The 24,620-nt window shown below is 47.2% G+C and overlaps 3 protein-coding genes across 7 annotated transcripts; 2 read left to right on the forward strand and 1 right to left on the reverse strand.

Moving 5' to 3' along the window:
- The first annotated feature begins 3,018 nt into the window (after window positions 1–3,018).
- Window positions 3,019–3,477, forward strand: RNASE13 (ribonuclease, RNase A family, 13 (non-active)). The gene has a single exon (XM_006835474.1). The coding sequence runs from the start codon at window positions 3,019–3,021 to the stop codon at window positions 3,475–3,477; it is 459 nt and encodes a 152-aa protein (XP_006835537.1).
- Window positions 3,478–5,985: 2,508 nt separating this feature from the next.
- On the reverse strand, window positions 5,986–7,810 carry TPPP2 (tubulin polymerization-promoting protein family member 2). Its single transcript, XM_006835475.1, has 3 exons — window positions 7,638–7,810; window positions 7,058–7,211; window positions 5,986–6,165 (listed from the first exon to the last, which is right to left on the reverse strand). Exons 1-3 carry the CDS (start codon window positions 7,808–7,810, stop codon window positions 5,986–5,988), a joined length of 507 nt encoding a protein of 168 aa, XP_006835538.1.
- Window positions 7,811–14,801: 6,991 nt separating this feature from the next.
- On the forward strand, window positions 14,802–21,010 carry LOC102834111 (protein NDRG2-like). 5 transcript variants are annotated; one of them, XM_006835477.1, is made up of 15 exons: window positions 14,802–14,864; window positions 15,525–15,605; window positions 16,317–16,422; window positions 16,651–16,771; window positions 16,958–17,020; window positions 18,026–18,086; window positions 18,281–18,367; window positions 18,596–18,652; window positions 18,812–18,915; window positions 19,389–19,433; window positions 19,734–19,785; window positions 19,994–20,041; window positions 20,302–20,337; window positions 20,501–20,552; window positions 20,759–21,010. In XM_006835477.1, exons 2-15 carry the CDS (start codon window positions 15,531–15,533, stop codon window positions 20,923–20,925), a joined length of 1,074 nt encoding a protein of 357 aa, XP_006835540.1. In that variant the 5' UTR covers window positions 14,802–14,864; window positions 15,525–15,530; the 3' UTR covers window positions 20,926–21,010. The 5 variants fall into 5 exon arrangements, with proteins under 5 accessions (XP_006835540.1, XP_006835539.1, XP_006835541.1 ...); XM_006835476.1 differs by lacking the exon at window positions 14,802–14,864 and adding an exon at window positions 15,927–15,968 and having other exon boundaries at window positions 15,531–15,605; window positions 20,759–20,925; XM_006835478.1 differs by lacking the exon at window positions 14,802–14,864 and adding an exon at window positions 15,927–15,968 and having other exon boundaries at window positions 15,531–15,605; window positions 19,734–19,752; window positions 20,759–20,925.
- Window positions 21,011–24,620: the final 3,610 nt, after the last annotated feature.

The raw sequence follows: 24,620 nt of genomic DNA on the forward strand, positions 1-24,620 counted from the left end.
TTTGTTTGTTTGTTTCATATGTATACATCAAATATTTTTGTTTTGTTGATTTGTGAAAAATAAGATGTAAAATGGAAACCACAGGGAGGAAGAAGGATAACTGTTGTTGCAGGGAGACGATTGTAATCTTTTAGATGAAACAAAATGTATGATTGATTGAAAGTAAAATTGATGATCTTGTCTGTTAACCTTCACTCAATTAATAATAAAAATTTTAAAAAAGAAGCTTATTTTCCTGGGCAAATTATAATTTCCCTTTTAGCAAATCCAATTAGTTATAGACTGAAGACAGGCTTATAAATTTTCTGCAGCCATAATTCCCAATATTCATTTCTATTGCACATAAATGTCTATTTTACAATAATAGACAGTGAGAAGCTGTATCTACAAGGCAGTCAAACACATAAACATTTCCCCCTTCCTTTACCCATCCAGCCTATGTCTTGATCCATATATCTACTCATAGAACACTGTTGTTCCAAGGTTGTATGTAAATCACTAATTACCTCTATACCATTAAGCCCATGCATACCTCTTTAAGTCATCCCCTATCTTCATTGTTCATCTACCACCCTCCCTCTTCTTATGTATTGCCCTCCCCATCACCCAAGCTAACATGTATCTACCCTTTAGCCAGTGAATTACTCTCCCCTCCCTCTTACCCCTGGCAACCATTAAAGAGTGTTTTAGTATGGAAATATTTTCTTAAGCTTTTATAATAATGGTTTCATATAATATTTGTCCTTTTGTGATTGACTAATTTCACTTAGTGTAATGTCTTCCAGGTTAATTCATGTTATGAGGTGTTTTGTCGATTCATCTTTATTCTTCAAGGTTGCATATTATTCCATGGTATGTATGTACCAAAGTTTGTTTATACATTCTTTCATTGATGGGCACTTAGGATGTCTCCATCTTTTTGCTTTTGTGAATAATGCTGTGATGAACATTGGTATGCATATATGAGCCATGTGTACTAGCTCATATTTCTTTTGGATATATACTAAGTAGAGGGATTGATGGGTCATATGATATTTCTGTTTCCAACTTTCTGAGGAATTGCCATACCACTTTCCAGAGGGATTGAATGATTTACAATCTCACTAGCAATGTAGGAGGGTCCCAGCCTCTCCACATCCTCACCAGCATGTTTGTTTGTTTGTTTTTAACTATGCTGTTAATGCTGGTGTGAGATAGCTCACTGTTGTTTTGATTTGTATCTAATGGCTAATGATTGTGGAAATTTCTTCATATGTTTTTTGATTGCCTGAAAGTCTTCCTTGGTTTCTTGCATAGGAAACTGAGGAAATTGAGATAGAGGACACAGAAGGAGAAGCAAGTTGTGGGGAAGATAGGTTCAATTTTGGACTCTGGTTTGTGGGCACAGTATGTTTAGGGGACCAGTGAAGTGAGAAAACATTGTCTTTCTGTGGCCTCATCACTGAGCTGTACTGTGGAGGAGGCCCCCACTCCTCCTCCAGAGTCATACTGTGGGCCTGATTCTGGTTTCTGACTCCTCTTTCTTGCTCTCCTGCTCTCCAGGGTGAGGGTGATAAGTCTCTCCTAAAAGGAAGCCTATCACTTGAGGACACCCTGTAAGGAGACAAGGCTGAAAGTCTGTGGAAGTCAAGCACAATGACTGACAGATCACAAGGAGTAGTGCTTTGGTTCTGCTGAAGGGGCAGATATGGATGAGAAAGTGTTATAATCTTTCCTTAGCATGACAAACTCCCCAAGGATCAACTAATACCAAGAATTTGTCAGGTTAGGCTCAGGTGGTTCAGATTCCCTCAAGTCTATGGTGTCTAATTTAATCTGCCAAATTTGAGACTACAGGGTTAGCATGCATAAATTTCTAGAAGTGTTCTTACAGAGCCTAAGATTACACTGAAAGGCATTAGTGGATTAAGTGAAGTCCACCTTACCCAGTGAAGTACACATGAAAGTTTTTGATTTTCAACCCAGCATTCTGGTGGGCGGCCTCTGCATAGGACATGGCCTCCTTAGGTTCTATGAGTGGGATGTGGGAATGATGGACCCTGTGTTCTCTGAGAAGCATTTTGTTCCTCAGAAACATGACAATGCTTACTGTCTTACCTTTCAGTGGGAGCAGGGCCTATGGGCCAGAACACACACACATACATACACAAAAGAAAAGAAAAAATCAAGGAAAGCCTAATATCTTAGGGACTTCTGGCAAAGAGGTTGGAACTAAGTGTTCTGATGACACCATTCATCCAACCTCCTCAGTACAGGATCTCCTCAAATTCCTCCCACCCATCCAGTCCCCTCAGCATACGGGATCATCAAACTCATGAGAGACTCTATCCTCCCTGACTTGGCTCTATCCAGAAACCTTCCTAGTCTCTTATCACTTCTGGGCTGTCCTTGGCCTCAGGTAGAAACCTCTACCCTCCTACTCCTGCCCACTTGGTCTTTCAGTTCCTGCCCTTTTTCTTGAGCAATCAGTGAATCATTAGCTTGCCCAGTTCCTCCTATCCACTCTCTTTTCTTTTCTTTTTACCAGAAGGGAGGCCAGTAGCCAGAGATAATTGGGAAGAGTCTCTCATCCAAGAAACAATTGAATCGCTTATTCTGCAAGTGTTGTAGCTCACAGACCAGGTAAGACTGAGTCCCTGAGGCAGACCAAGGTAAAAGGGAGACTAATTGAAGGTAGCTGACCAGTTGGTTGACCTTGCATAAGCATCTCCTTATGTTTTCGAGTCTTGATAACTGGGCTGGATGATTACTGAGGTGTTGTTGCTGCTGTTAAGTGCTGTTGAGTTAGTCCCAACTACTAGCAACCCTGTATAGGGTTCCTGAGGAGCGGCTGGTCAGTTTGAACAACTAACTTTGTATTTAGCAGTCCAGTGCTTATCCTTCAGCGCACACCATGACTCCAGCAATTAAATGTGTAGGGGAAAGAACACAGGGAAGGTTGGGGGTGCTTGAGGCTCTAGGAAGGCCCACACAGGCCTATCCCTGCCTCTAACCACAATTACTCTATCAGCAGGAGGAATGACACCTGTGGTGGGCTGGCTGTTTCTCCAGCTTGTTCTAAGACCAACTCTGGTCCTGGGTATCAACATACAGCGTGCCATTAAGAACTTTGAACACTTATTCATCGATTTCCCTCGGGTTGAGTATGAAGACAGTTTCCAGGGCTACTGTAATGGTATTATGGCCTATGTGCGTGGTGCAATGCAAAAGTGGAATTGTCCAAAGATCCATTATATGGTACATGTTCCCATCCAATCCATCCGGAAGTACTGCATGCATAGTGAGAACTTCTGTGTGAGCTACAACCAATACTGCACAATAACCAAGGACTCCTTCCCTCTCACAATCTGCCAGTGGATCCAGAGCTACCCACCCACCAGTTGCCGCTACAATACTACCCTAACCAACAGCAGGCTCTACCTGCTCTGTTCCCGCAGGTATAATGCTGAACCATTAGATGTCATTGGTATCTTCTAGAAAAGGGGAGTTTTAATTCTGAACGCCCCCATCTCTGCCACCATGAACTAGCCTTTCCCCATTCATAAAATACTAATCCTTGGCACAAGCATTTTTTTCTTGTCTTCCAAGGCAGGCAGGACTCTTTTCTCCTAAGAGACCAGGTAGACAGAAAAAATGTCCAGAGCTCTGGTGACCATACTAAGTCATACTGTCTCCTAAGCTCTTTGCAACTTGTCTACAGCACCCCACCCCCTCCTCTCTTCTCCTTCTCCCAGGGAAAGTTTTACCCACCCAAGAAGCTGACTCTGTCCAGTTGGCAGTGATTGTCCGTTCACTGGGCCAGATTCTGGATCCTGGATGAAGGCCCAGAGCCTCAGCTCACACCATGGCAACAAGCACCCAACTTTCTCATCACATCTCTGCATCCCCACCACCCTTTTCTTTTCAGTCTATCCCCACTTCCCTATAACTTTCCCTCTTACTCACCACCCATACAGTAGGTACTTTTAGCTATAGGAACCTCTCTGAAATGCATTTCCTCAGAACTCCCTGCCGTTTTCAGTGTGCTCCTCTCTATGAAATCAATGATTCTTCCTTTATGTAACCTGCCCCCTTGCTTCCCTCCTTCTCCCATGGAGTCCAGCACTACCTTTCCTCAACATTACCATCCTCCTCTGGTAGCCATATTTCCCCCTTTCCAACCTCTTTTACTTTCAGCCTTCTCAACATGGCTCACTGGAATTTTAAGTTATCTTTTCTGGCACATTCTCCCCAAAGATTTTGACTTTCCTTTCCTTCCAGTAGCTCCTTCCTTTAGACATTCCCTAAACTTCAGGTTCTGTGACTAGCAATGCAGAGAATAGGATGTCTAGCTGTAGTCTCAGAAAAATTTAAAACCACACTGCAAAAGATATAACATATAACGACTGGGAGAAATGGGATGAAGGGTACATGAGACCTCTCTATACTATTTTTGCAACTCCCTGTAAATCATTAAAAAAAAAAATGTTAAAAATATATCTAACTCAGTTCTGATTTAATTGCTTTTTCCTCAATTCCCCACTCTTGGAGGACTGGTGGACATCTACCTCTGGCCATTTTGCAGGGCCATGTGTGCCATGCGTACCATGATGGAGGGGGAGTGGGATAAAGCTCAGTTCTGGAGTGCATGCTGAAAGCAGATTCGACCCCACCTCATTTCCCCTCCCCTCCCCCCAGCTCTAGGGTAAGCTCAAAATAGGAATCTGAGTGCATCTTTAACCCACTTTGTTGTCATTGTTAAGTGTTGTTGAGTCAGTTTCAATTCATAGTGACGTGACTCTGATAGGGTTTCCAAGAAGCAGTTGGTGGGTTTGAACCTCTAACCTTGGGGTTATCACTCATCCTACAGTCCCACACCAGGACACACCTTAGTTGGCTTCTATTTATCCCTGCAACAAAACTTGGATTGCAGCAGGTGAGGAAGGTGGAGGGACAGTAGGTGGTATGGTGAGACTTTGGCTTGCTTACTTTGGACTTGTCATCAGGAAAGACCAATTTCTAGAAAAGGGCATTAGGTTTAGTGAAGTGGTTAGAGGTAGGCATGTGCTGTCAAGTTGGTCCTGATTCACAGCGATTCTGTATAGAGTTTCCAAAGCTGTAAATCTTTATGGGAGCAGAAGTTCTCATCTTTCTTCCTTGGAACACTGGTGGATTCAAACAGCAGACCTTGCAGTTAGCAGCCCAACCCATAACCCACAATGACACCACTGCTCCTAGTTTGGTAAAGTAGAGAGCCCCCAAAATGAGGGAAACCCTCAATGAGACGGCTTGACACAATAGCCAAAGACATAGATTCAATCATAACAATCCTGAAGTCAGCACAGGATCAGGCAATATTTCATTCTGTTACCCACAAGGTCAAAAGAGCTCTGGTAGTGTAGTGGTTACGAATCGGGCTGCGAACCTTAAGGCCAGCAGTTCGAAACTACCAGCCGCTCGGCGGGAGAAAGATGAGGCAGTCTGCTCCCGTAAAGATTTACAGCCTCGGAAACCCTGTGTAGGGTCGCTATGAGTCGGAACCGACTCCACGGCACACAACAACAACAACAAAACCCACAAGGTCACTGAGTTGGAGCTGACTGAAAGGCACCTAAAAACATGTCAAATTGGGAATTGCTACTCCCTTTGGGAAGGTACAGGGTTAGATACCAGCAATGTGTGGACACAAGTAGCTAATACTATGATCTCCACATCTGGTTCATCTTTTATCTCCAAATATATCCCCAAGTTCTATTCTCAGAAGCAATTGTTGAGGGAAATGCTATGGGTTATGGGTGAGAGGTATGAAGCTGAGTAGGGAAGTGACTGGAAATACTGAGGCTTCTGTCTTTTTCTTCTTTTTGCACCAACGGACCCATCTGTTCCTCACTCCAGTGGAAAACAGGGCTCATTAGCTGCTGCACATACAGATGTTTATTGTCTCCCATGCTCCCTGATGTTGAAGATGTAGGGTCAGGAACTGCCAGGCTAAGATGAAGCTCCACTCTACTTCTTTTCATAGGTGCCAGCACCCTTGTAGCCACTCACATAGCCAGAGTTGTCAGTCACGTCTTCCCGTCCTGCGAGGCCCTTGCCTTTACCACTCTCATCAAAGCGTTCCTTGTGGGAACCAGTATACTTGCTGGTGTCTGTCAGCCGGTCCACTCCACCTACCGTTGTGGCTTTCTGCAAGTCAGAGGAGGATTGGTTTGCACCCCTTTCCCTCCTCTCCACTGTCAAATCACCTTCTTAAAGACAGGCTTAGATAGCTCTAGTTCTCAGAACTCTTGCTTTGCTCCTAGCATGGTGCTAGTGACCAGTTGTAACTGGGGCAAGAGCCATCCATTTGCGAGAGAGGAGTCTGATATATGGGAATATATGGGGTATGTAGAAGGAGGGAGAATGATTTCCAGAAAAGTTATTCTGATCAGCAGACTTCAAGACCAGGTCCAATATACAAAGTCCTGCCTATTGGGAGGGCCATATTTGAAACCAGGGTGTAAAGAGCTTTTAGTAGAGAGGGAACAGTTAGAGAACAGAGGGTGGGGGAGGTAGCAGGCCAGAGATTAGATCTTGTTTTAAGAACAGAAAAGAAGAGTGGAGTTAGGCATCAAGTCCTCTGAGCTCTCCGTCCCCACAAAACCACCAACCCCTAGTTGCATGGCCTGAGATACTGGAGCTCTGAGAATGACTCGAAGACAATATGGACCTTGGGTAAAAGCCATTTCTCCTCTCTGGGCCATAGTGTCCTCACCCTCACCCCTGAAAATGACAAGGTGATCTCTAAAACTGATTCCAACACCAACAGTGCTTGAGAGGCTTTTTGTCCTGTCTCCATATAGTTATGCTGTTGACAGGAGCTAGGGACATTTGGGGGTAGCAAGGGAGACTGGAACATCAGGAATTTAGGAAAGTAGGGCCAAGGGTTGTCTTTGTCAAGTGCCATTGATTCATTTGCAACTCATAGCCTCTCAGTATAGGGTTCCTAGGAGCAGCTGGTTGGCTTGAACTGCTGATCTTTTCCTACAGTCCCACATCAAGACTTCAGGATGAAGGGTTAGGGGGAAATATTACTCACAGTAGCACTGGTAGTGGCTGGGTCCTTGGCCTCCATGAGTTTATAAATGTTCTCGAGGGCTTCATCTGGATTCTTCCCTTTGAACCGTTTCTGGCCCAGCTCCTTCATTGCCTCCTGGAACTGTGCAAATGTGATGGTTCTGGCATTCTTGGCCCTAGCAGTCAGACAGAAATGGAGGAACTCTGGGATGTGAATTCATCTACCTTTCAAGAGCCAATCCTTGCCTTAGTTAGATTTGGCCTCTTTAGCTCTATCACAGGATGTCTTAAAGACAAGGACTAGCACAGTGCTAGGTACCCCAGTCCTGGTGTGGCACTGCAGAATAATGCACTAGACTACAAGGTTGGCAGTTCAAACTCACCAGCTGCTCCTTGGAAACCCTATACAGGGTTGCTATGAACCGACTCAATGGTACTTCACCATAACAACGGGTACCCCAGTGGGTGCTTACTAGACTCACTACAAATGTTCTGCCACATAAACTCTTGCATGTTCAACTACCTTGTTCATTTTCTCCCATCTGTGTTCCACTCCCCTGCCCTCACTCTCCTTCCATGCCTGTGCGTCACTGTTTCCTTACTTGACTTTGCTGAAAACGATGTCCACGTCAGTAGATGTGACCATCTTGCCATCCATGATGCCACAGTCTTTGCATAGCTTGGAGAAGTTCTTGTTGTTCATTTCAGTACCACTACTAGATGAGTCTCCAAAGACAGCAAACCGCTGGAAAGTTTTCTCTGCTTCGGATGCCATGTTCAACTGGAGGTGGGGGGAGCAGCAGGGGTGGCAAACTGGGTGGTAAGGGAGGAGGGCAAGTGTGGACCGAGGAGAAATGAGGATGAGGATTAAGGCAAAATCAGAATTAGGAAAGGGAACAAATCTCCTTTCTGTTCTCTCTACCTTCTTCTCTCTCCTCCCCAATCCAACCTACCCTGGCTATAACATCAGTTTCTCATTCTGGGGACTAGAGATGCTAATGTGAATCCTACTGGCTGAAAATTCACCACCACTTGCCTTACCATTTTTATATACCTAAGACTGTAAAGCCGTTTGAACTGCAAGGTTGGCAGTTCAAGTTCACCAGCTGCTCCTTGGAAACCCTATACAGGGTCGCTGTGGGTTTGAACCAACTCGACGGTATTTCACAACAACAACAACAACAACAACAACAACAACAACAAGAGTACCCTTGAGGTTAGCAGCCCGATTCGTAACCACTATGCTACCAGAGCTGTTCCGCAGGAGAAAGATGAGGCTTTCTGCTCCCATAAAGATTTGCAGCCTTGGAAACCCTGTGCAGGGTCACTATGAGTCGGAACCGACTCCATGGTACTTAACAACAAACAAAACAACAAAAGTACCCTGATGATGTCTGACTTTTCTCAGGCTTTGTAGATGTGTGTGTGTGTGCAGATCTGTGAGACTCAGCTGACTGGGAGACTAGTAGAAGGGAGACAGAACAGAGAAGGAGGCAAGCTTCTATGACACTTGATAGTGTTTATGTGACATCATTTCCTGTCCCTGTCACAGCCCTCATCTAAGGAGAGGGGATTTTGGTCTCCTTACCTGACTTGCTGCATTGAATAACTTGGTGAGTCTTAGGATCTTTCCAGATGATCAAACTTCCATTATTCCAGTTCAGTTTACCAGTGCTCTGGTCAGATTGCCTTATGATCTGTCCACCACAAAAGCTGAGGAGAACCCAGGGAAGTAGTTAAAGAAAACCAGTTGGCATGAGTCAACATTACTCTCCTTTCTAGTCTCCAGGTCCAGGGAAATCAACTAACACGGAGAATCATACTGGTTTTGGCAGATCAACTTCATTAGGAACGTTACATGACTTCCGATATGCAGAAAAGCATGTTGTTGTTGTTGTTAGGGGCCATCGAGTCAGTACCGACCTATAGCGACCTTATGCACAGCAGAACTAAATACTACATGATCCTGGGCCAACCTCACTACTGTTGCCATGCTTGAGTCCATCAATGCTGCCACTTGGCCAATCCATCTCGTTGGGGGTCTTCCTCTCTTTCTCTGACCCTCCACCTTACCAAATATGATATCCTTCTCCGGTGACTGGTCCTTCCTGATAATATGTCCAAAGTATGAGAGATGAAGTTTGGCCATCTTGGCCTCCAAGGAGCTCTCCGGATGCACTTCTTCTAAATCGGATCTATTGGTTCTTTTGGCAGCCCATGGCATTTTCAATATTCTCTTCCAACACCATAACTCAAAAGCATCAATTTTCCTACAGTCTTCCTTATTCACTGTCCAGCTTACTCATACATATGAGGTTACTGAAAATACCATGGCTTGGGTCAGGCACACCTTAGTACTCAAGCTAACATCTTTGCTCTTCAACACTTTAAAAGGACTTGTGAAGCAGATTTGCCTAATGCAATACGTCACTTAATTTCTTGACTGCTGCTTCCATGAGTGTTGATAGTTGAGCCAAGAAGAATGAAGTCCTTGACCAACTTCAATCTTTTCTCCATTGATAAGAATGTTGTTTATTGGTCCAGTGGTGAGGATTTTTGTTTTCTTGACATTGAGATGTAATCCATACCAAAGGCTGTGGTCTTTGATCTTCATCAGTAAATGTTTTAAGTCCTCTTCACTTTCAGCAAGCAAGGTTGTGTCATCAGCATATCGCAGGTTGTTAATGAGTCTTCCTCCAATCCTGATGCCACGTTTTTCTAACTTCGCATTTACCAGCCTAGTGCTTATCCTTCAGTGCACACCATGACTCCAGCAATTAAAAGGGTAGGGGAAAGAACACAGGGAAGCTTGGGGGTGCTTCTCAGATTATTTGCTCAGCATAAGTATGGTGAAAGAATACAACCTGATATGCAGAAAAGCATACCTAAGATTAAAATCCCCACCCAGATCCATTCTATTCCGAGGACGATACTTTTTCCACTATTCGGTAGAACATGGACCGTGAAATGTTACGGATCTGAGTAGGTCAGGATGAAAGGAGTCAGGATGAGTCTCAGACTAAAATTCTTCCAGATTGGTTTCCACGCAGGTCAAGAATATTTCTTAAGGGTTTCTTTCTTTGGACTTTGACCAAAGATGATGGATGAACTTCAGGGATACTAACATGAAGCAGCTAGATTGGTAACTTGCGACCTATCTAACCAGTCACTGATTCTTATTAAATGATTTTTACTTTGCCTTATAAATTGATTCCTTTCTTTCTATTCCTATAGCTTTCATTCTTTTTCAAGTCCTGTCATCTCAAATCTAGAGACTACCTTAGCTTCGAAATGACTTCTTCCCCAAGCCTAATGCTTCACTCCCATTTACCGCATGATCTATCATTAAACCCCTTCCACCAGATTAAAGTTCATAAAACTGTTTTTTCTTCTACCCAATATTCCTGCTTGACAACATTCTATGACTCTTTATTGCCAAACCTTTTGCCTGGCATTCAAGGACCTACACAGTTTAGCCCCAATCTACTTACTGAACATCACCCACCTCTCACCACGTTAGTCTTCAGCTCTCTCTGGACCTTACAGGAGGCTACCTGGTTGTGGAAAGGAATGGAATAGATTGGGAGTGGATGGAGGTGGGGGATTTGAATCTTAGGCATAGGTCATTGCTGGTTGAGTGGTCTTGGGAAAGTCACTAAACATCTCTGAACTTCAGTTTCCTCATTGGCACAGTGGGGGTGATAATACTTTACCTTAAAATAATCCATGGAAAGTATCTTGCACATAGTAGCTAGTATTCAATTGTAAAGAGTAACTTCTGTATTTCTGCTTTTAAACTTTCCCTCGTGCTCTCAGCCTGGATAGAAAGCCCCTTTCTCTACTTGAATATTCCATGATTGCACTCTATGAGCAGAGCCCTTTCCTCCTCTGAATTAGAGCTAGATGATGGCTTCCAACCTGTGGGGTGAGGATTTCTGAATTATTGATGGATCCCTGGAAGTCTATATGCACACAGAGCATTGATCAGTAAGCGTGTAAAGAATATGCCTTGCACTTGTCATTATTACTGTATATATAGTTGTTATGACTCTCAATACTGTACAAATTTCTTTCAAAGTATTGCTAAATTCATAGTTTGTCTTTAGGTGTTTTCTGTCAGAAGATACTAACACCATCATCATATAGGCATGGTAATCTCTGAGACAGGTGAGAAACTACTGCTATAATAGAACTTTTTGTTTAAACAACTGATTACACACACACACACACACACACACACACACACATATATATACTCTCTCTATATTTTATATATAATCCTAGTGTGATGCTGTAGGATAAGCACTGGATTGCAGGATTGGTTTGAACTGCAAGGTTGGCAGTTCAAACTTACCAGCGGCTCCTTGGAAATCCTATACAGGGTCCCTATGAGTCGGAACTGACTCAATTGCACTTAAAAACAACATGCATCATTCTTCTTACCTTTCTCTGTCTTTATACCTCCTCTCAACAGCTTCCAGAGAGGGTATGACATGGTTTCACACTTCTTTAATTCCTCCTGGGGTACTGTGGGTTAATGCGCTGGACTGCAAAGTCCCTTTGAACCGCAAGGTCAGGGGTTCAAGCTCATTGACCACTCCTTGGAAATCCTATACAGGGTCGCTATGGGTCGGAACTGACTTGACAGCACTTAACAACATCATGTATACAGTGACTTGCATATAGCAGCTACTTAAAAATGTTGTTTAGTTGAAGGCATTGTTTGAATATGTTCCTAAAGGAAAATGGGCCAGGAGTTCCCCTAACAAAGAGAAACCCTATCTTAGAACAGAATCAGCCTCATTTCTGCCTGTAACAGGCTGGGACCCCTAGGTCTAGGAAGCAAATGGATACCAGTGGAAATTTCCCACCTCTTCCCTGCCTAGGCCCCTGCGTAGGCCCCTTATCAGGTTCCCCCTGAGTCATCCTGACCCAGAGACTAATTTAGATGCTGGAACCTGTAAGTCTCTCTCCCTCCCCCACTCCAAGACAGACTTCTTTGGACAAATCCGAGAAGGCTGTAGGCAAAAGTTCTCTAAGTTCTCTTTCTTCCCTGGGTCCACTCCCACTGTCAAGTTGATGATGACTTAGACCTGGTGAAATCTCTCTCCTTTTCTAGACATATTTACTATGTTCCCAATTCCTGCAATCTTTTCCCTGTCCTGGAGAGTGTTAAACTGGGATCCAGAACAAGAGGGAACTAGGTGAGGGGCAAAAACTCCCTGCTTCTATGGCAGTTTCTAGGGAAATAGTTATGAAGGGATTGTGGTAAAGCAATAGAGGAAAATATAGGTGCCCCAAATTGGGGGATATAAGAAGCCCTTTCGATTTGGGGCAACTGAAGGCTGAGTTTGATTTGACCAGCTCTACTGGGTCACCGCCTCCCTTTTGGTCCCTCCCTCTTTCCAACAGACCCTGCCAAGTGGGGATGAAAGGGGCATTGATGCTCCTTGGATGGGGGAGGGTTGCGGGTGGTGGTTCCCAGGCAGGGGGGAAAGGGCAATTTGGGGGTCTTGGGGGGGCAGTCTGTGCAGTGGTTGCAGTTGGCAGCTCTAGCTCCATTAGCCATTGTTTCCAACTGGCTGAGTGCCCAGCCCCCGAAATGGCAAATCAGGCCGGAGGGGAGTGGGGAGTTAGGATCCTGTTAGTTGTGTGTGTGGTGGTGGTAATTAAGACAACTTCGAATGCCCTTAGCCACAGCACCCATCCTATTCCAGAGAGCCTTCCTCTGAGGGGCACAAGGTAGTTGAGGAAACTGGGATAACAAACCACTCAGGCACCGAAAGATGCGACAGTCCCGGAGACACCGATGCCTGGGCATTGAGATTTAGTAAGGCCAAGCTGGTCTCGCCCTCCTACTCTGAGCCCGACTGGGAGGGGTTAGCTCCAAAGCCACAGGGTCTCTTGGGTTCCAGCCCGGGACACTGCGTCCTCCTCAAGCCCCCACTCCACCCCCACGTGGCTAACCCCGCCCCCACGCCTGTTTACCCAGAAGTCAGAGTCCTTGGGGGTCCCCGGCCGCTCCCCCAGCCCCCCTTGGGGCCTTGACCCGGGAGTCCCCGTTGGCCATCCTCTCCCCCTCCCCCTCGCCTGAGATCTCCCTCTATTTATAGCGACCCCCCCCCTTTGCGCTCACCCCCCCCGCCGCCCCGCCTTGTTTTCCAACTTCTCACGGAGCCGCGGGAGAGCAGGCGCCCGGACGCAGCCGAGAGGAGGTACCAGTACCCTGGGCTCCCCGGAGTCGGAGCTCTGGAGCCCTAGACGACCCTACTGGCACACTTGTCCCTCCTAGCAGACGAGACCCGGGGCCTCCTCAGCCACGATCCCCACCCACCTTCTCCTTCTTTAACCTAACTCTCTGTTCCGGGCGGGCGGAGTCAAAATCTAGGGGTGTTAGCCCCCTGATTTTGTTTTCCCATCTCCCCGCCTCTACCCCGAGTCTGGGAACTAGGGAAAGAGCGCGAGTGAGGCAGGCAGATCCTGGTCACTGCTGAGGGCGGTGGGGCAGGCAAGGGGATCCCTAGCAGGTCGGAGGGATCCTAGTACACTCCCCATTGCACCGTTGGGGTGGGGGATGTTGTGATGAGCGCAAGCAGACCCTTCAAGCATCCAGCAGTTTGTTTTTTTAGAGCCCCCTCCTTCCCCAGCACTGCCCCTCCCGGAGCGCAGCCCGTGGGGCGTGTTTACAGGGGGTCCGGGGCGGGTCTGTCGGGAGCTATGGGCCCGTGGGCAGGCCGGGGCGGGTCGGGGGCGGGTCTGTGGGGGAGCCCGAGCCGGGGCGGGCCGGAGAGTCAAAGGCAAGTGAAGGTGGAAGCGGCCGCGGCGGCAGCAGGTAGGGGGAGGGGCAGCGAGGGACCGTGGGGCCTGCGCGGGGCCCGCCGGGCCCAGGGTCTCTTTGATCCGAATCTCCGGTGCTGACGGTTCGGGGACCCGAGCCAGCAGGAAGCGGGCGCTCGGCTACTGCGCACAAAGGCGGCGGCTTGGCGAGCGTTGGAACGTGTTTGGGGCGGGCGCGAGGTTGGGTCGTGCGTCCAGGGTTCTTGGCGCCCGGCGCGCGAGGCTGTCGGTCGGTCCCCACACCGACAGTCAGCGTGTCCAGAATCGTAGGGGTCTGGTTTGTCCCATTCGTCCCACCCATCTTTTCTGAGCAGCGGGCGCTCGGCCTCCGCGGGTCGTCAGGGGAGGCTAGGAGGAGATTGTGGGACTGTTCCCCATCTCCCTGCCCCTGTTTCTCCAGTTGCGAAATCTACACAGACTAGACTGGGTGGAGAAGAGAAGCGAAGACACGAGGCTTTTCTTGTTTGTTTTTAAATGGAGGAGGGAACAGTCATGTTCTGTTATTTCCTGTCACTCGAGAGCTGTCAAAAATCTCGGGGATCTCCTTGCCCCTCCTTCTAGTTTGCAGATAGGAAACTGAGGCAAGAGTCGTTAGTGACTGGGCCAAGGTCACGTGGGCAGCGCGGCGTCGAGACTAAAATCCAGAGGTTCTGACACAAGCCATCCTCTTTTCTCCACATCAGCACTTCTTTCTCTCCACCCCCCAAACTGAACTAATGCCTGCTCTCGGGCCCGCAGGCCCCTTCAGCCTGTATTGATTCTCGTTGAAACCTGGAGGCCAGTGTTCTCTGGACTCAGGTGGCAAAGATTGGGGAGGGTTAGTGACCCGGGGAGGGTTAGTAACCTGGGGAGTCTAGATCTGGACTAAAGTTCTGTAAAAAGCCCGGATTCTAGTCCCCAGGTCATTCACCTCATAGCTTTTTTCACAGACCCCAGAGCCAGGAGGAGAACCCTGACCTCTAACCCCACTGCCTCCAACCAATAGGAGTCCTGTAAGTGACCCCACCCCCTGAGCTTCTGGCTCTGCACAGGTGCTCTGCCCCTCACCAACCCCACTAATGTGGAATGCCTGCGAATGTATTCATTCAGGAGGGAGAACCCTGGGAGGAAGGGAGGCACCAGCTAGGTGGGTCAAAGATGACCCTCGTTTTTGGTCATGTCATTCTGGTCGTTTTTGGCTCCTTCCCCTCTGAGTTGCTGACCTTGGGGATTAGCTGAAGGTGACAGTCAATTGTGATCACTTACTATCCCGTCCCTTGGTATCACTGGAATAGCCAGTCCCTGAGCCACGAGTTTTACCGTCTACCTAACTGGGAGTGTGGGGTGGCCCCTAAATATAGCCTGGGAAACCTGAGCTGTACAGTTGCCCCACCCTGGTGTTTCCATCCAGGATGGCAGTGTTGAGGGGGCAGCAGTGGGGGTGGCCAGTATGGTGAGAAGTGGTGTCCTGACTCCTTTCCCACACATCCCCCCTGCCCCTGTCAGCCTGGAAGTCAGCCAGGGTCAGGACAAGTTGTATGGGTATACTAGGGTCTCTCTGGGTCCCTCTATATGTTGCACTGTGCTGAAAAAGGGAGCCAGATACTCGGAGAGATGTGAGGGTGGTGGGGATATAGGCAGCAGCCCACAGTCTTATTTCCCCAACCTGCCAGGCCACCATGGCGGAGCTGCAGGAGGTACAGATCACAGAGGAGAAGCCCCTGTTGCCAGGACAGACACCTGAGGTCGCCAAGGTTAGTAGAGACCCTTTGACTCCCTGTGCATAATTCTAGACCCCCAAGCATCTCCTTCACCTCCTGCCATCCCACGTCCACTGACCTCATTCTAACACACACGACTACATACTCCACCTCTACCCATGTCTCTCTCCCCATCCACTGCAACTGGGAATCCAAGCCCTTGTCCTGTCACTACACTAACCTTCATCCTCTCCATGTCTCTTTTTGTCAATCTCTTACTGTCTTTGGTCTCTCTTTATCCGTGTCTTTCTCTCCATCTGTGACTCTCTGTGGTTGTGTGTTTCTGCGTGTGTCTATCTGTGTATGTCTCTCTAGGAGGCTGAGTTAGCTGCCCGAATCCTCCTGGACCAGGGACAGGTAACAGCTTGGGGCATTCACAGGGTGGGAGAAGGTGATTTCCTCTCCCTGACTTGAGAGAGGGTCCCTAACTGTCTCTTTCTCTTCTCCTTACTTCCTTTCCTTTTATTCCAGGGCTTCCCTTCTTTAACTCTCCTCTCTCCTTTACTTTTCTCTTTCATCATCTGTTCCACCCTCAAACTCATTCCACGGTCATATTTTCCTAAACCAAATCTTTGATGACCTTGTTTTTAACCCTCTGTTTCCCTTTCTCTCTCTTGCCTCCTCCCCATAACTTCTTGATACTGGTGTAGCCCTTTCTCCTGCCTTCTTCTGTTTTTAACTTAACTCTGGCCTGTTTTCCTGCAGACTCACTCAGTGGAAACACCTTATGGCTCTGTCAATTTTACTGTCTATGGCACCCCCAAACCCAAACGCCCAGCGATATTCACCTACCACGATGTGGGACTCAACTGTAAGGATCTCCACTCCCCCTCCTACTCCTTTCTGGGAAGAGGCTTCGGGGTAAAAACCCAGAGTGAGGGTGAGGGGTCGGTGTGGGAAGGAAGGCAGCCATATGGTTTAGCAAGGGGGAAACTCTCTCCTAGTCTGACTGTGGCTTGAAAGAAAGAGGTTGGGTTTTGACTCAGGGAACACTTTTCCCTGTCTGATCATACTGTTGGGGTGATGTGGTTCTCTTTAGATAAGAGCTGCTTCCAGTCGCTGTTTCAGTTTGGGGATATGCAGGAAATCATTCAGAACTTCGTGCGGGTTCATGTGGATGCCCCTGGAATGCAAGAAGGGGCTCCAGTGTTCCCCTTGGGGTGAGAATTAGATTCTTCTTCTGTGACTAGACTGTGAGGCACAGGGTCGGTGTAGGGTAGGTTGAGCCAGGAGAGGAGGGAAGTGGGGTGGGTTGTGGTGATTCTGGGAGAGAATGAGTAGGTCATCTTGAGGTGGAGGGAATGGGGACAGGTAGATACCTTTCTTAACAGTCTTCTCTTCCCCAGATATCAGTACCCATCTCTGGACCAGCTTGCGGACATGATCCCATGCATCCTGCAGTACTTAAAGTGAGAGACTTGGGAACTCCTTCAAACCAGAGTTCCCTCTTCAATACAAGCCAGTAGAACTCCATCATAGTTCCTGGGCCAGATTTGATGTCTTAGCCTAATATAGCCTTCCTCCTCTATGTTGTTGTTGTTATGTACCATGGAGTTGGTTCCGACTCATAGCGACCCTGCACAGAGTTTCCGAGGCTGTAAATCTTTACAGGAGCAGAAAGCCTCATCTTTCTCCTGTGGAACAGCTGGTAGTTTCGAACTGATGACCTTGTTAGATAATTAGCTAAAGTCAGCAGAGTAGCCCTAATGCTTGGCTTTGCTTCAGGCTGGGGAGGGGCTTCTCTAACAAGGAAGCTAGGGAGGAAGGGAAGGGAGGAACTTGATAGACCTGTCTCACTTCCCACCCTCCTCACACATACCTGGGAACTGGGAGCCCAGTGTGTGAGAGAGAGTGGGAAGAGGAAGAGAAATCCAGAGGAGGCTTCCTTGGCATCCAGAGTGAGGCACTGATGACTCCTGGGGTCTTTTCTTGGCATGGCTTTTCCTAGGGCCCGTAGCCTTATGTTGCTTTGGTGTACTTCTTTGCCTTTTCCTATTCTCCTTGTTGTTTACTAAAGCTGTGATGTCTTTCACATCTGGTTTAAAGTTCCCTTTTCCCCATTACTGCAGAGGAACTAGGAACTAAAACAGAACAAGTTGAACTAGCTCTTGACAATTGAGAAAGGCAAAGATCTATATAGGAAAACAGTGTGTCTTGGGTGGGTGGGTGTATGAATGCTTCTTTTCAAGATACCAGCTCTCAGAGAGGGAGCTGGGAATAAACTCCAGGGATCTACATGGACTAGCAGTGCCGGATCTTTAGTTCCTTGGCACCCTCCTTTTTCAGCATTCCCCAAAGGAAGGTCACATTTTATCTTTCTTTGTGCCCATGGCCTTGGGAAGGAGGGTAAAGAGTTTGGGTTGTAGCAGGTCTTGGACACCAGGACACATTAGACAAGAATTTTCATTTCACAGTTTCTCTACCATAATTGGAGTTGGTGTTGGAGCTGGAGCCTACATCCTGTCACGATATGCTGTAAGAAATACAAATCCTCAGAAGAGGGAAAGGAGGGTTTAGGGCCCGTGGCTGGCTGATGTGGAGAGTATTGTTCACTAGTGTGTGTTTGGAAAGGGACGTGAGTGTGAGGGAGGCCCAAGAGTGCATGGAGCTCAATGAAGAAGGGGATTAGACCATGTCCTGTGTCTAATTTTACTTTCTTTTGCCATCAGCTTACCCACCCAGACACAGTTGAAGGCCTTGTCCTCATCAACATCGATCCCAATGCCAAGGGTTGGATGGATTGGGCCGCCCACAAGGTTTGGAGGGTGCTGTGTGTTGAGATCTAGGATGGGGACTCATTCCCCTTGTATAGGTTCAGCTAAGCTCCATCGGCCCAACTGAATGGTCCTCAACTTTAAGGAGGGGATGATGGGGCAGGGAAGTGAAGCTGTGTCATTGGACCCAATGAGATAGGACTGGTGGCTTTGTCTGGATCTCTTTTTCCCATAATGCCGAGTCATGCCTCACCTGCCCTTTCCTCATAGCTAACTGGCTTCACCTCTTCCATTCCGGAGATGATCCTTGGACATCTTTTCAGCCAGGTAAGTAGCTGTGAAGGAGACCAGCAGGGATTTGATTGCTTGGCATGATGATCCTAGATGGGGCAGGATCTTAGGAAGAAATAAAGCTTGCCTCCTCTCATTTAATAACTGTGGGCATCTCTTCTTACTCCTGCTTTCTCTCCCCATTGTCTGCTTTAGGAAGAGCTGTCTGGAAATTCTGAGCTGGTACAAAAGTATAGAAATATTGTTACCCATGCACCCAACCTGGAGAACATTGAGCTGTACTGGAATAGCTACAACAAGTGAGTGGGCAGTGTGTGTGTATATGTGTGAGAAAGAGAGAGAGAGAACAATGTAAAAGCAGTAGCTGGCAGCCAGAGGGAGGCACAGAGGAGGAGACGAAAATCTAGTAAGTTCAATATGTGCAAGAAGGGCAGGATTTAGTATGCAAGTGGGGTAGTTATGGGGCAGACCCAGTGGACAGAGCTGTGAGGAGCCATCCCCTTTCTCCTGTTTATCCCTTTGGGCTTTTAGATTCCCAGAAATAAGCGGATCCTGTGTTCTATGCCCTCCAATAAGCATCTGAGGCACAAGTGACTTCATGGATTATGCTTATGGCCTGCCTGCCATCAGCCCCTTCAGCCCCCACTTTAAATCACCAATATTGGACCATGATTTTGGGGAGGAAGAGACTCTTATTGGGGAAGATAGTTTACATCTCAGTGGATCGCATTGCTTGCCTAAAATTTTGACTCCTTCTTTAAACCCTCTCTAGTCGCCGAGATCTGAACTTTGAGCGCGGAGGTGATATCACACTCAAGTAAGACTTTAAGAGATAAAACTGTGCACCAATTCCCTGAATCTTTCCTAAGTGTTTATACCCTTAGAAGAAGGAGAGTCTTTTGCCAGGGAATTTCCTTGTCATCTCTTACCCCATCCTGTTTGGCATATCATTACTCTGAGGTCTGCCCCCTTTTTAGAATCTTCTCAGTGGGGTTAGTAGGATCCAGAAGACTGTTTCTTCTTTGGAGCCAGACATTTTTCCAGCTACTGTTCTGGCAAGAGGTGGGTGATGGAGTGCCAGGGGCTCACTGCCTCTTCCTTGATGCTATGCCCCCAGGTGCCCTGTGATGCTGGTGGTAGGAGACCAAGCACCTCACGAAGATGCAGTGGTCAGTAGGGAGGTTTGGGGCTGAGGGAGGAGGGCTGGAGCCCCTAGTGTGGTGGTCAGAGGAATATCTGTCTGGGACAGGAAGAGTAACTAGGTAATTAAGGGGATAGGGAATGGGTAGGAGGCTAGTAGGAAAGGGACTGGGTCCTTTGGAGAGGAGGGGCCTCAGGGAGTGTGACCTCATTCATTTAGCCTCCTACTTATTCTAGGTGGAATGTAACTCAAAACTGGATCCCACCCAGACCTCTTTCCTCAAGGTCAGTAGTCCTACTTCAAGTCAAGCTTAACTCCTGCCCCGGGTTTTCAGCCTTATATCCTTCCTAGATTCAGTTTCTAGGCTTCCAGGGACCTGCATGGGAGCAAGTGGGATGAATGAAGAAAAAAACTCCAAAAAAATCTAAGGGGCTGGAGTGAGCAAACTAGGAAAGAGAGCTGCTATGCTACCTCTGTGCTTGTGTGTGTCATGTGAATTCTTTATGTGCCTGTCATTCTTTCTGAGTGGCTCTCTTTTGAACAGATGGCTGACTCCGGAGGTCAGCCCCAGTTGACTCAGGTGAGTACCCCTGCTGTCCACGGGTTATGGGGTGGGATAGGATATTAGTGACACTGAATCTGCTCTTTGCCTCACATCCCATGCCCACATGTGCCATGACCTTAGAGTCCAGCTTAGCTTCTAATATGACCCCACTGAACTCCCTCTCATCGTATCTCCACAGCCAGGCAAGTTGACCGAAGCCTTCAAGTACTTCCTGCAAGGCATGGGCTACAGTGAGTATGAGGGCCAGAGGACGAGGGTTAAGAACAGAAGGGTTGGACCATTTTAGGTCGATTCCTGAACTCACCACTATCTGCCAAGTCAAGTTCATTGACCCCCTAGCTACAACTCTTGTCTCCACCCAAGCACTCTACTCTGAGTTGCCAGCCTCCTTACCCACCACCTTTTTGACTGCCTGGTTATTCTTCTGTCTCCACAGTGGCCTCTTCCTGCATGACTCGCCTGTCCCGGTCTCGTACCGCCTCCCTGACCAGCGCAGCATCCATTGATCTCAACCGCTCCCGTTCTCGTACTCTGTCCCAGAGCAGCGAGTCTGGGACTCTCCCTTCAGGGCCTCCGGGGCACACCATGGAGGTCTCCTGTTGAATGTGCTACCCAGCCCTCACCTCCTTTAGAACTAACCTGGGAGGTGCATAAGGGCACTGGGCCAGAGTGAGCAAGGGAAGATGGGCCGATCATGCAGGAGACAACCTTGATCTTGGATTGTTACCCTAACCTTGACCTCTAACCTGTGATTCCCCCCAGCTCCTGGGAGAGATGCCCTAATATCTCTTAAGGACCCAGACCCCTAAGTTACCCCCACCCCATTTTGGCATAAGGTAGAGAGGGCATATATCCCTTCTTCCTGGTGTAGGTATCCTTAGATGACGGATAGGAGGCTGTTGTAGTTGTCCTTGGGGCAGGAAAGTGAAGCCAGTCCATCTGGAAGGAAGGAAGTCAATCAGAGTCTCCCTACTTACATTTGCAGTGGAGAGAGGCCTTGGGTCTGGGACTCTATTCCCAAAGCTGATGTGGCTTCTCATGAACCCTTCAGGTCTCTGAATTCAGAGCCTGAATGAATGTTTGTCAGGGGATGCTTGCTGGTGGGTTAGTGTCCCTCAGGATATGATAGAACATCAGTATATGTAAAGGAAATTGGATGGAATAGGAGATGGTGGGTAAGGAATGAGTGTTGGGCAAGGGCTGGAGGTAGAGCAATAGGGGCCTGGGGCCATTTGGCTGCACTAACTTTGGTAGCTATCAGTGTGTGTCTAGTGTGGGATGGGGGAGGGGGCCAAGCTTGGACCAAGCTGCTTGGGGCTTGGCATAGAAGTGGGAAGGGCTGCCCTGGGGCTCTGACCACACTGTGATGTGTGTGGAGGCTGCCCTCCTGTCTCCCACAACTCCTGCTGTAACAATAAACTAGAGGAATCTGAGCACTGTTATCATTCTTTGTCTAGTTATGCCTGCATCATGCCCCTTGCTCTATCTTCTCTCTGTCCAATGCTCCCATTTTCTTCTTAAAGTTATATAAGTCATGAGAGGGAGCTAATGTAGCACAGACACTTCATAAAACAGGATCCTGTAGTCACTGGTCCCTGTTCCACTATTACCCTTGAACCTGATAGCCAGTCTTTTCAAACTTGGGAGAGAGGGGTCACTTAGATCTTAGATGACTTCCTTATAAGTTCAAGATCATTATGTAATGCCATAGGATTTTAGAGATACCTCCATTGTGATTTTAGAGAAAGCTCACTAAAGTACCCACGGATATCTTGTGGCATACCTTCTTGCAGTATCCTTTGTAGATCATGACATGATGACCTCCTCGTACAGCTACTGCACAGAACCACACACACACACACACCCAAGAAAGCAATGAGACTGTTGTGAAGTGCTGTCGCCCAATAGCGACCCTGTTTAGGGTTTCCAAGAAGCAGCTGGTAAGCTTGAATCACCAACCTTGCAGTTCAAAGAGCTTTGCAGTCTGGTGCATTAACCCACAGCGTCACACCAGGACTAGGAAAACTAAGCTCCATTGAGCTGGTTCATCTGAGCACACAGACCAGGGCTCACGCAGTCACTATTGGTGATGTCTTCTCACAGTTCACCCCAATTGGAAGGTCATAGCAAAAAGGAAAGTTTCCTCGAGAATTCCTGCTCACCCGAGAAACCTGGGAACTAAGTAGATTATGTTTGTGATTTTCCGAGGAGCTTTTCAACAAATATGAACAGTTACCATCAAGAGACTTCAGGTATTTTGCAGCTGTTGCACGCTGATTCTGTTGCAGGCTGATTCTTGAGATACAAAAACATAAATGAGAAGGTGCTTTGTAGCATCATTGGCAAGGGTACTGTGGATAGAATATTACTAAGGTCATTTGCCAGACTGCTTTATAAAAACCCCATGGGCAACTATACCCTTTCTTCAATGAAACTGAGCTGAGGACTAAAGCAGTTTGATGTCTAGTACTGACACACTGATTGACATAGAAGTGGAGCCTGGAATACATTCTTGAGTCTTGAGCTTTTTACCTCTCTTTCCCACAGGACTAGGTCTATTTTAAATGCAGTAGGCCAGGAGCCTAAGTGGGGATGGGTGACTAACAGGTTATGGAGTAGTGGGATGCAGGCAGCAAAGAATGTTTAAACAACACACTAAAGAAAAGGCGTTTACAATTGGGGTCAACTGGCTCAAATGGCAAAGGATGAGGAAAAGGCAAAGAACTGTAATCTTTACAGGCTGCTGTTGTGCCCTATGGAGGGAAAGCAGGTCTTTTCTGCACATTTGTATACCTAGATAACACTCATAGCAGGGTAATCTTCAGAAGTGGGAACGAATAAAATGTATGTGTATATATGTGAGTGTGTATGCATGTTTATTGTATAGGCGGGTGTGTAAGATGGGCGGTGATTGTGTGGACCATATCTTCCATATATAAACTTCAGGATAACAAATCAGAGAGAGAGAAATGCCCTTTGCTGGGAGCACGGGTGAAGGGGCTTACTGTCCTTGACTGGCCTCCCTACCTTGTTGTTCTAGTCCATGGGGACACAGCGCCTCCCTGTGGTTGGCATGGAAAAACATTCTCTAGTTCCCAGGTCCTTTCCTAAACTATGACCCTAGTCCTCCAGCCTTGTTTTCTTGTGGTTAAGTGCAGTAGCTAAATGGGGAGGTCACAGTGTCATGGCCTGCTGCCCCTGCCCATTCTTAGGATCAGAACTCAGAGGCTCATATTAGGTACTTTATGGTTGACCTAATAGAAGTTGAACTACTGACACCCTATTTTTGTTTCTGCCTAAGGCTTGCTATTGTGTGCTATTGAGTCAGTTTTGATTCATAGTGACCCTGTATAGGGTTTCTGAGAGTGGCTGGTGGATTTGAACTGCTGATCTTGTGGTTATCAGTCCAGTGCTTATCCTACAGCACCAGGCTTAGGACTCCTGTTTCTCTCTTCCCTTCATTCTCAAGGAATATAGGTGCTTCCTAGACTTTAGGAACAATAGCCCTAAAGAGGGATCAATGGGATGGAGACATAAACTAGCAGAATGCAGTGAGAAAGACCTGTGATTTTAATTTGAAAATGTGATTGCATAAAGAGATTTTCTCTGAAGGTACACACAAACCAGTGACTGCAATAGGAGGGATTAGTGTTAACTATTAGAGAGGACTCTGGTAGCATAGTGGTTATGAGTCGGGCAGCTAACTTCAAGGTCAGCAGTTCGAAACTACCAGCCGCTGCACAGGAAAAGATGAGGCTTTCTGCTCCTGTAACGATTTGCAGCCTTCTGTTGTAAACCTTAAGGTCAGCAGTTTGAAACTACCAGCAGTTATTCTTGGGAGAAAGATGAGGCTTTCTGCTCCCGTAAAGATTTACAGCCTCAGAAACCATGTACAGGGTCGCTATGAGTCGGTTCTGACTCCATGGCACATAACCACCAACCACCAAACCCTATACAGGGTCACTATGTGTCGGAAATGACCACATGGCACACTACCACCACCACCATCTCTCATGACTGGGAGTCCCTAGATGATGTAAACAGTTAACATGTTCAGCTACTAATGAAAAGGTTAATGATTTGAATTCATCCAAAGACATCTCAGAAGAAAGGTCTGGTGATACAATTCAGCAGTCTGGTGAGAAACCAGCCATTGAAAACCTCTTGGAGTACAGTTATACTCTGACACACATGAGGAGGCTGCCAGGAATTGTAATCAACTTCATGGCAACTAGTAGGTTTGTAATGGTTAGGAGAAATGCAGCAATGAGAGACACCATCCTTCTAGAGAAATCTTA

The sequence above is a fragment of the Chrysochloris asiatica genome, unplaced genomic scaffold (assembly GCF_000296735.1).
Source record: "Chrysochloris asiatica unplaced genomic scaffold, ChrAsi1.0 scaffold00017, whole genome shotgun sequence".
NCBI lineage: Eukaryota > Metazoa > Chordata > Mammalia > Afrosoricida > Chrysochloridae > Chrysochloris > Chrysochloris asiatica.